This window comes from Sinocyclocheilus rhinocerous, unplaced genomic scaffold, assembly GCF_001515625.1.
Source record: "Sinocyclocheilus rhinocerous isolate Xijiao unplaced genomic scaffold, SAMN03320098_v1.1 scaffold2245, whole genome shotgun sequence".
NCBI lineage: Eukaryota > Metazoa > Chordata > Actinopteri > Cypriniformes > Cyprinidae > Sinocyclocheilus > Sinocyclocheilus rhinocerous.
This window is the reverse complement of record NW_015637544.1, coordinates 205,463-216,922: the sequence shown is the minus strand read 5'-3', so window position 1 is coordinate 216,922 and position 11,460 is coordinate 205,463. Positions and strand designations below refer to the sequence as shown.

The following is an 11,460-nucleotide window of genomic DNA, read 5'->3' as shown; positions in this document are numbered from 1 at the left end:
AGAATGTTAAAAATGTTCAGTGTTATATATTTTTTAATTGTTGTTTTGTAATTGATTTTTTTTTTTGAAAAGCAAGACAAAACAGTAAAAAGCACATTTTGGCTTTTTAATTTATGCAATGGTGAAAAAAAAATTGGCAAAATACATGGGGAAAAAAACTCAAAACCTTTGTTCGGTATTCGGCCTTCGGCCCAGTGTTTAATTTTGTTCGGTTTCGGCTTCGGCCAAGAATTTTCATTTCGGTGCTTCCCTAATTATTATATATATTATGGTCGAAGTCTTCTGTAATGAAATGCACCGTAACACTGTTACTGCTTGAGTAATTTCAATGTGCCGTTTTGAAGTACGCTCATTATATACACTTTCAAACATTTCTGCGTGTAGCGTGCCAGGGTTGCCAGGTTTTCACAACAAAACCTGCCCAATTGCTACTCAAAACTAGCCCAATTGCGTTTCGAGGGGGGTCAACCGGTAAAAATCACGTTCCAGGGGGTAAAATTCAAATTTTTTTGAAGGGGATCCCCAAACCGCGGACTTGGCAACACTGTAGCGTGCCAACTTGATGCTTCCTCTGAAGACTGCTTAAATGTGTTCGACTTGAAGCAGCGCTGATTAGACAGATTTGTGTGTCATCAAAGTACTGCGAGAGCTATAAGAGAGCAGACGTCTCCTTATTCTTTCTCTCGCCTTACTTTGATGTCATACACCGATCGATCTTCAAGTCGAACACACCTCTTTACTCTCGCGTGTCACGTGACCGAGTGTAATCGCAGCCTCTGTGATTGAAAAATCGCGTTTTTTCATATCGCGATATTATCGCAAGTGCAATTAATCGTTCAGCCCTACTTTTGATGGCGTTCCATGTGAATAAGTTAATTTCTGTTGTCATTGTTACGTCAACCTGTGGAAAGGCTACTTATAATGAACTTTGATTCCTCATGTGACTTGCTTTATTATCACCTGTGTTATTATGGTGATTGTCAGTATATGTTAGTTACAAAATGCATTTTAGTAGTGTGCTTGGTCATGCTGATTCAGCAGAAAGGGCTATTGGATTTACCAGATTAAAATGATTTAGTTATTTATTCCGTTAAATTATTTATTTATTTGTATTATAAACAGAATTTTCTTTTTTTATGTGCAAGTTTTGAAACCAATATCATGAGTAGTGGAGGCAGAACATGTTTCTTACTCTGCATTGCAAGAATGGCCAAAGGGAGGCACTGCCATGTTATACCATCAATATGACATTTCCTCTTCACATCACAGCCATATGTGGATAGGTGGCTGATTAATTCCAATCTCCACTTCAAAGATCTTGTGCGTAGGCTACGACCTAGAAGGGAATGTGCTTAGTGATAGGAAGCACTAGGAATTAAATTAAAATGTCAAGGAATATTTCTGGTTGTGATTCCACTTAACGTTTCTAGTTCCCTAGCGATTCAGTTAACAATACTTAGCACTTTTAACTATTAAAAACATGGTTCTGACAATACAGTAAACAAATTCTGCACTGCACAAATTGTGTTTTAAATCAACATACCATTTTTATTCAACAAAAATCTGTGAATGTTTATCTTAACTACTTAACTATTAATATCATATTAATATCTAGTCAGAAATTACACTGATTAAAGTCTCACAAGCTCTGAAGTTGGATTTGATGAAAAATAAAGACTTGTTTTAATGGATGGCAAAAATATGCAGATTGGTCCCATGTTATACCCTGATGACTATTATTTTAAGATGTGTAAATTGTGTCAGGGTGTTATGATTCGCTATTGAAGATGCTTTTATATTTATTCAAGGACAAGCACTTTATTGATAGTTGAGCATCTGTTATATCATTTCTGAAGTCTGAACCTTGAGAGACATTACGCAGGATCATTTGTTATCTCTCTCGGACGTCCTGTGAACAAAGCAGAAATTCCTGTTTTAGATGATGACCTTGAAAGATGAACCAGGTTTCTTGTTATGATAGCCCAACACCGTGTCTTATAACAAGAAGGAAGCACTTTCAGGAATGAACAGTTTCCACAAAGAAACTTCCCAAAGATTCCTTCATTAAAATATCTCTGTTAATGATCACGGCTGTAATGAGGTCATTGAGGATTGCTACACAGCAAGATCTGTATCTTAACAACATTTAGATAAAAGAGGCATAGTCAAACTAACTTACATGCTCATATGACCTGAATGTTCTACATGGTGGTGCTCACATAAACCCATTAGGTGAAACGGCAACACCGCATTAAAAGTCTGTTTGTATTAACAAACACATTCGGTCCTTTTTTTAAAATTATTTTTCTGTCAAAGTAAACCATACTGTTCTCGGCACAACTCTGTTGCTATAGTGATAGATTTTTCCACACTCACTGATTTCAGATATGGCATTTCTGTTGCATGATGGTGGTTTTATACTGAATAAGCCACATTATTATTTTTTTTGTTGGTGCTGGAATAAGTGTTACTTGACTTAGTGTGCTTGCAGAGTGAGAAAATAGAGTGTGACGGATAAGTTCTCCAAGCAAAAAAAAAAACAAAAACATTTTTTTTTGTAGAGAAATTAAGCTTGAACAATTACATATTAACCTTTCATGACTGACCTATCATGAGCTTAGTGGTTCAGTGATGTTAAATGCTTCTTCAAAAGCCATGTCATGTTTAATTTTAGAATTTTTCCCTCTTAAATACTACATTACCCACAATCCTAAAGAGATATCCACCAATCAGAGTAGACGCTGTTACCATGGCAGCAGAAATCTGACTCTGCAGTTCAAATAAAAGTTTGTAATGTGTGATTCAATTCTTGAGTTGTTTGGTTTTTGGCTCTGTATTGAATCATTGTTTTCAAATGTTTCAAATGTCAAAGAAAATGCTTTAAAGGGGTCATATGATGCGATTTCAATTTTTCCTTTCTCTTTGAAGTGATACAAGATCTTGGTGCATAAAGAAGATCTGTAAAGTTGCAAAGACTAAAGTCTCAAATCCAAAGAGATATTCTACGCGGCGCGATGCAACGCGTAAAAAGACAGTATATGTCATTATAATACATAATTATGTCCCCACTGGATGCAACAAATGCCTCGTCAGGGTATATACAGGAATCATGGAGTTAAATTTAATACCTTTTAAGACCTTTTTTAAGACTCTTTTCATACATTTTAAGACCTCATCGCCACTCCATGTTTTAACCGGTTACATCTGCGACACTTTAACTTACATTTACTATATACTGTGTGTAAGATAGTACAACTAAACAGTCTTACTTTGTGATAACTCCTTATCAATGCAACATAATTCAGAAGGGGGAAACGAAGCACAAGATAATTAATTGAGTGACTAACCAGTGCAACCCAAGAAACAAGAATTAGACCAATAAACAAAACAACTGACAAAACTTATTGAGGAGGGAAAATAAAGCTCTCCGAGCTAACGGGGCAATGAGTTCACACAGTATATTCAAAAGTTGTATTTGTCATATCAACTCTTATAACTGTCTGCAAACCATAGCTGTTTTGTGGAACACTTCTCTTGACAAACATCTGACTGATCAGACAGTTTATCTGTGATTACGGAGTGCTTGATTTGATGCAGACTTGACAGTGTGTCAGTATTGCACCTGATCGTGTCTGAATGATCATGGAAGGTAAAATAATGATCACAACTATTACATCATTTTAATTGTGCATCCCAAGCCCATGCTAGTAAATAAAACAGCCCAAAGTAGCGCAATTATGTCCCAAATAAAAAAAATAATTTCCATCCCTAAAATACATATTTTACAGTCACTGTTTACACAGTGTGCGCGCGATCGCGAAATCGAAAGTGAAAGTGAACTGAGAGCGCTCATTCACATATTGATAGCGGCGCCCTGATGCACGAAAATTATATACATTATTAGAATGTTTGTGGGAGCGGACACAAAAATCGCTGGAGCGGATGGGAGCATGCGGTAATGGTCAGAAGTTCCGCGAGAGCGGGATCAACAAGCCTCGCGCTATCACGCAGTGGTGCAGTCAGTCAGTGAGCGCCGTAACTGATGACGTCAAATCTTGCGGGATTCCATTAATAAACTACACAAAACTCCACTAACATTTCATTACACCAAATACACAAAATAATGTTCTTTTTAGCAACATCATATGACCCCTTTAAGAATCAATTCAGTCAATCCAGTGTCTGCTATTTGTTGTTTGTTTTTGTAAAGACATTTTTGAGTAAATATTGAAAATATTCAAATATTTTAATATACATTTTATATGATTAATTTGCCTTTATCAGTCATTGCGTCATCCTACTGTCTAGATATTGGCATTGGCCATTAAAATGTAATTTTGGTGGATCTCTATTATGGATTAATGTTACTTCACAGCTATGTTCCTCTGCTCCTCAGATCATTGGTATTGGGCTGTGTGGAGTGTTTGAGCTCATCAAAGAGACTCGTTTCTCACACCCGTCACTGTGCTTACGGAGCCTTCAGGCCCTTTTAGATATGCTCCAGGGACAACAGCCAGAGAGCTTTCAGACTGAACCTCCAGATGTGCTGGGTGAGATACCTTCTCCTGTTCAAATAAAGTGTCTGTATAGTTTAATCATGACACCACTGTTGGCCCTGCAGAGTCTCTCTTTCATCTCCTGCTGGAGACCACCGTGCGGAGCACAGGGATGAACGACCCCACTGGTCAGACCCTCACAGCGTTGTCCTGTGCCTGCCTCTTCAGCCTGGTGGTGGCCTGGGGAGACACTGGCAAAATCCTCCAGGCTGTGTCTGCCATCCTCACCAACAATGGCAGTCATGCATGCCAGACCATCCAGGTGAGTCAGTGTTTTGAGATTGCATGTTTTAAAGTTTTGAAGAAGATGCTCCTTCCACTGATGCCACTGAACAGTTTCTAGATAGAAGTTATTAAATAGATAGTATTCCTAAACACTAGAAGATCTAACAATAAAAGTAAAATGTGGTAAAGTCTGTTAAATTTGTGTGTAGCACCTACCGCTCTGCATCTCCTTCTAAAGAATCCAAACTTTAGAAAAGAGTACCTGAAGTTTATTTTTAACATTTACTGAAAATGTCAAGTCCCTCAGCCAATTATTCCTCAGTCTTCTACCATCTGCATGATATTGGTCTGTCATTTTTTTGCTTATTTAAATGTGTTTTAATGCTCTCTGTCAATATCACACACTGATTTAGACATCAGAGAAGCACAGAGTTCATTTGTTGTTACCAAGGTAACTACAACCTAATTGGAGCATGAGTAACTTGCATAGCTTGTGTAAAGTGTGATATCTGAGCCGTCGCTCACTGTCAGTTTACAGTGCACACGTCCAACTTGGAAGTGGTTCAGAATGAAACTGAAAAACAGGCAAATGTTGACATGTATATCCAGATCAAGTGCTTTGCAGAGCTGGACAATGTTTTTCAACTTTTTTAGGATATAATAGATTTCTCTATATATATATGTATTTGATTTTAAATGGTATATATGGTACAAATATATTTATTTTTTATGTGTATTGTTTTTGGTTTATGTGTAAACCAAACAGCCACTGTTGCCAAATATGCAAATGTTTAATGCATTTACGTAACATACAATGAAAATATTTTAAAATAATGAAGGCATGTTTTCCACTTTGTTTATGACTAAATGGAGTGAAACACAGCCTAATTTTTATTTTTGGGTGAACTAACCCTTTAAGGATAAACAATATTTAATCATTTTAATTCATAATCACAAATATAACTTTACATAGTAGTAAACCTCAATATTTACTTGCATGTTTTTTCTATATGAAAAATCAACAGGAATGTCCATGAGCAAATTGCTGAATCATGGATTCCAATCGATTTATTGAAATAATTAGAAAGCTGGCAGTGTAAGACTTGAGTCAAAGTTAACCCTTTAGGCGCCAGGGTTTTTTTGGAAAAATGCTGGAGGTCTAGAATCGAAGTACTACATGTCTGCCATCTAGTGGTAGGGAATACAAATGAGATATTACACCATATTAGGAACTACAGTCTATTTGATTAAGTATGACATCTTGTCGCAATTTTGCGACTTTGGCGCTAAGAGGGTTAAAGAACAGAGAAGGGTACTTCATCCTCTGGAGAGCTGGTGCAATATAACTAAATGTCATTATTGACTGAAGAGTCATCTAAAGCAATAACATTGATGTTCTAGAATTTCAATAAACCTCTTTGTCATCTGTAGCATCGCTCATCAGAGTACCTTACTGCCATCGGCTGAACTCTTTGGTGGGGTCAGCGAAGACAGACACAGTGGTTTATGTTAAATAATGATCAACATAAATATTAAACAAGGGGGAAAAATGTGTCCTGGGGATATGATGTGAAATAGATGAAGGGGGCATGCTGTCCATCTTGTGAAGGTCAAGAAGTGCAGAGAGGGGTTTGGTAGGTCTTTATCTTAACTTCACACAGTCAAATTAACAACCAGTCAGTAACTGCATTGTTGTAAGTCTCACAAGCCTTGAAGTACAACAATAACACCGTAACACTTGTTCATTTTGAAACGTAACATCACTGAGTGAGTCATGTCAGTGTTATTCAGCCACGGAGTGAGTCATTAGACTGATTCAAACCAATGACAAACCAGCCAAGTCGTTTTGATCAACGCCAGTTTTTGGCCTGCCGAAATTTTCACTGGCCTCACCACAGAAAAGTTTTTGTTCTCGTTTTTTTGACCCATGTTGCATTGTATTTTAACAAATAAGGTTGTTACGACACCAACATTTTAGAAAATAATTAAAAATGTCCCAATTCTTGATTCCAGTTTCAATGCCACAGCAAAAACTACAAGCCAACTAATAAGTTCAAACATTATTAAAGACAGGTAAACAGAAAACATTCTAACAGTAGCATTCAGGTACAGTTTGAAATACAACAGAAATTGAATAAAGTTATCAAATGCTATATTAGGCTGCTGTCAGTTTAAGACCTACACTGAAAAAAAAAATTGGTGCTGGATTTACTTTGCAACAGTTTTACTCAGAAATTGCTAAGAAATGGTAGAAATAGAAAGACTAAAGAAGTGTACTCCAATAATCGTTATTTACAACTACGAAAAACTTTTTTTTTTTTTTTACAGTGTGTTGCACGGATCTAATATACTGTCAAAAATCAGATTTTCACTTTTTTTTCCCGATTTTCACTTAAGACATAACTGATCGATTTACAAGGATACTCAACAAGATGGGCATTTTGCCATTTTTGCGAATTTGTCCGTTTAAGTGCAAGAAGACATGAAAAAGAACTCTGTATTTGTGTGCTTTCTCAAGGTGAAGAATGCTCAAGAACTGTTTTAAGACTATATTTTTAAGAACTATCTGACCCGACTATATTTGTGTAACAAAAGGTTCCAACAATCCTGAACGCCCTTCAGAGGAGTGTGCAGGCAGTGCTGGTGGGAAAGATCCAGATCCAGGACTGGTTTGGGAACGGCATCAAGAGAGCCGCACTGATGAACAAATGGGTTTTGAAGGAGGTGAGCATCGATGAAGATGAACGCTGTCTTCTTCAAACTGATGGTTCCTTCCTGTACCTGCTCTGTAAAGATGGCCTCTACAAAGTGGGCTCAGGGTACAGTGGCACCGTGCGGGTAAGGACATCCTTTATTTACCTGATTGCACAATTAAAATTATAGAAGTTAATTTTACTAAGCATTTTTTTAGACTAAATAAGTAGTTCAGTAATTATTTGTAATGAATTAGTAATTACTAGTTGGTATGCACCAGCATTTCAGAAATATTACGAAAATACAGGTGCATCTCAATAAATTGGAATGTCATGGAAAAGTTCATTTATTTCAGTAATTCAACTCAAATTGTGAAACTCGTGTATTAAATAAATTCAATGCACACAGACTGAAGTAGTTTAAGTCTTTGGTTCTTTTAATTGTGATGATTTTGGTAATAAAAGGACACATTTAATTTATAATTTGTCTTAAATCTCATTTTGTTAAAAAAAATTATAATAATCGTGAATCGAATCGAATCGTGAGTTGAGTGAATCGTTACATCCCTAATGGTGATATAAAACTTCCTTATGTGCAATTTGAATGTTTATATACAACTCAAGTTTTTATTTGACAATTTTGAGATTTGTGAAGTCATGGATGTGGTTTGCAGTGCTGATGCAGCAGGTTGTATATCCTTGTGTCTGTGTGGGTGCTGATAAGAGGCTGTCGATTGCAGGGCCATGTGTACAACTCCACATCACGTATCAGGAACCGTAAGGAGAAGAGGTCATGGCTGGGATTCGCCCAGGTATTGACCTATTGAGTTTTATGAGCTTCTCTTGATTGTCTGTCTGCTTATATAACGTCAATGTACTCCATGTATAGTACTTAATATGGGTTTGATCTATTGATCTTATCTCATAAATAAAGCATTAGGTGCTTATGATGTTTTCGACCAAAAATGTCATTCATTGAACAGCCTTACAAAATAAATTTTCCTGTGGCGATTTGCTTTACAGGGTTGTTTGCTGTATCGAGACATGAACAGTCACAGCATGGAGGCCATTAAGATCAATCCAGAGACTCTGGAGCAGGAGGGCACCATCACAATGCCGGGTACAAACACCCCTCTTATGTGCTATTGATCGCTAAGAGCAGGGCAAATAAATGGCTTGACCAGCACACTTTTCTTCCCTGTGTTGGCATGTTTCCTATTTAAACAGGATGTATTGAGGGGCTTGTCCCTTATTTCCCTGAATTGTCAGTGACCTTTAGTTTGCCATTTACATAGCAATAAATATATTATGTAGTGATATGAAGTAGTTTATATAAAATAATACGTCTTGTATTGATTATGACAAGCCTTTCTTCAGTGTAATTTGGACTGTAGTCTGGAACTGTAAAAAGTGTCTATTACAAATTAAAATGTCTCTCTCTTTCTCAGGTCTACAAGCAGATGGTCAGAACATCATATTCACTGATGGAGAATATATCAACCAGATTGCAGCCTGCAAAGATGTAAGTGGTTTTATTCTTTGGCAATGTCGCTCTTTTCCAAAACCTAGTGAGCTGTCTTTGGATGCATCATAGTCACAAAGGCTTTTTCAAAATGTGGGCTGCATAATTATACCAAATGAAAAGGCAACTATGTATGAATTCTTCAGAGAGAAGGCAATCCCACAATGCATTGTGCCAAGTGGAAAAAAATCTATCTAAGATGGCAAACAAAGCGAGAGTTATTTATTGAATATTAATATACTTGTATGTATCAGGCTTTCTTTGGTAATAATTATACTGATCTGTAAAGGGTCCAAAAGAGCTCTTTTCCAAAACCTAGTGAGCTGTCTTTGGATGCATCATAGTCACAAAGGCTTTTTCAAAATGTGGGCTGCATAATTATACCAAATGAAAAGGCAACTATGTATGAATTCTTCAGGGAGAAGGCAATCCCACAATGCATTGTGCCAAGTGGAAAAAATCAATCTAAGATGGCAAACAAAGCGAGAGTTATTTATTGAATATTAATATACTTGTATGTATCAGGCTTTCTTTGGTAATAATTATACTGATCTGTAAAGGTACTGTCCAAAAGAATTGTTCAGAATAATGTAATATAGTGTAATGCACTAAAGTTCAAAATGTTTTGGGTCCGTAAGATTTGTTTTTGAGTAATAAATACTTTTATCCAGCAAGGATGACATTTTAGTAAAGACATTTTCTAATGTTACAAAATATTCCTACTTCAAATAAATGCGGTTCATTTGAACTTTCTATTCATTGAAGAATCTTACATTTTTTTTTGTTGCAATAATATACTTGTTACTGTTTTCAATAATAATGCATTTTTCTTGAGCAGCAAATCAGCATATCAGAATGATTTCTGAAGGAACATGTGACACTGAAGACTGAAGTAATGATGCTGAAAATTCAGCTTTGCATCACCGTAATAAATTACATTTGAAAATATATTAAAATAGAAAACGGTTATTTTAAATTGTAATAATATTTTACCGTATTTTTAATCAAATAAATGTAGCCATTGTGAGTATAAGAGACGTCTTTCAAAAGCGTTTAAAAATCTTACCGACTCCAAACTTTTGAACAGTATTGTGTATATAAAAATATCTGCATGTGCTTTTTTATTTTTTTCCTGCTGTTTAAAGTTTCTTGCCATTAACTTAGAAACATGCTGATGTTAAACTCTGGAGTCAGTCATATTTACTAGAAAACTGTCATTTAACAGTTAAATCTTCAATGATTTGCGACCAGCTGATGTTGCCAACCAAGACAAGTGTTTAAATGGTTCTCTCAGACTGCAATGAGAGTGGAATAGATGGATAATAGTGCAAGAACCCCAAGAAATGTTTAGTTTGTTTAATCCAAAATGACCAGCCTGTTTTCTCCATGCTGCGGTCTTCATCAGATGACAACAGATTCCCCTGTTCTTCCCCCTGCACATCATACAAACACGATCAGTGCCTTTTTCTCAAGTGGTGTGATTGTGGCTGTCAGCAGCACCTAATCTCTTTTGTTTCAGCCCATTTCAGCCGTGCTGTGTGTGTGTGGCTTTAGACGAGTGTGCAAAATAGCCATGTAGGCAGGGGAGGGGCTGCAGCAGTGGATGTGGGCATTTCTCTTAGGATTGAACCCACTGGCTGATCATGAGTGTGCAGCAGTACGGGGAGGTGATGTGATAATTCATATCTGCCTTTGATGATCTCTTTATGCATACATGAATGAGAGATGATAAGTGAGGGAGTGCTGGGGTTATGGGGGGAAGTTATAAGGGTTTATGCTATGAACTGTTATGCCACATATGTTGGAGGAAGGACGAAGGGCATGTGTATTTGTTAGCAGCGTGATTTTGCCTGGAGCAAAGAGCGAGGTGTTTGAAAGCTCGCTCACTTACTCGTTACCAGCGGCAAATCAAAGACTCCAGTGTGTTGTCTTCTATTTTTTATCACATGCTCACTTATGCAAACTTACAGACTGCAAACCCTAGTCTCACCCATGTTGTACACACCCTGAACTTAAGTGTGTGTGTTTCTGGATGAAGTTGGATCAGTATGTGTGAGGCTGCTGCTTGTGAGGGTGCGTTTTCGCTTTGCATCTCCCATGTGCAATGCTAACACAGTTAAATTCCCCCTTTGACCCTCATATGCTCACTGTGCTTCCTCAGATATTAATGGTGTCAAAGCCTCTGAGATTATGACTATTCTGGTGAGCTTTGAAACAAGCCCTGTCAGCAGAAGAAAGATTAACTGTTCAGTATTAAAACGCGGTCACACTGGACTTTAAGTATGCAGAATTATCATAGTAAAAAAACAGGATATGATGTCTCTAGTAGTGCGGTGTTCGATACATCGATACGACGATGTATCGTCACAGAGATTTGACGATAGGAGTATTGATACAGCTGGCCCTGTATCGATATTGTGGCACGTGTGCAGCAGTGGACCGCGCTTAATTTGAATACAAGAAC

The 11,460-nt window shown here is 37.0% G+C and overlaps 1 protein-coding gene across 1 annotated transcript in view; it reads left to right on the top strand.

Annotated features, from left to right (window-relative positions):
• mycbp2 (MYC binding protein 2) overlaps positions 1 to 11,460 on the top strand; it is a 132,058-nt gene that overhangs the window by 20,213 nt on the left and 100,385 nt on the right. The window contains exons 4-9 of the mRNA XM_016564075.1: positions 4,397 to 4,550; positions 4,622 to 4,818; positions 7,377 to 7,619; positions 8,215 to 8,286; positions 8,498 to 8,594; positions 8,923 to 8,996. Coding sequence (XP_016419561.1) covers positions 4,397 to 4,550; positions 4,622 to 4,818; positions 7,377 to 7,619; positions 8,215 to 8,286; positions 8,498 to 8,594; positions 8,923 to 8,996 — 837 coding nt within the window. The remainder of the gene's footprint in view (positions 1 to 4,396; positions 4,551 to 4,621; positions 4,819 to 7,376; positions 7,620 to 8,214; positions 8,287 to 8,497; positions 8,595 to 8,922; positions 8,997 to 11,460) is intronic.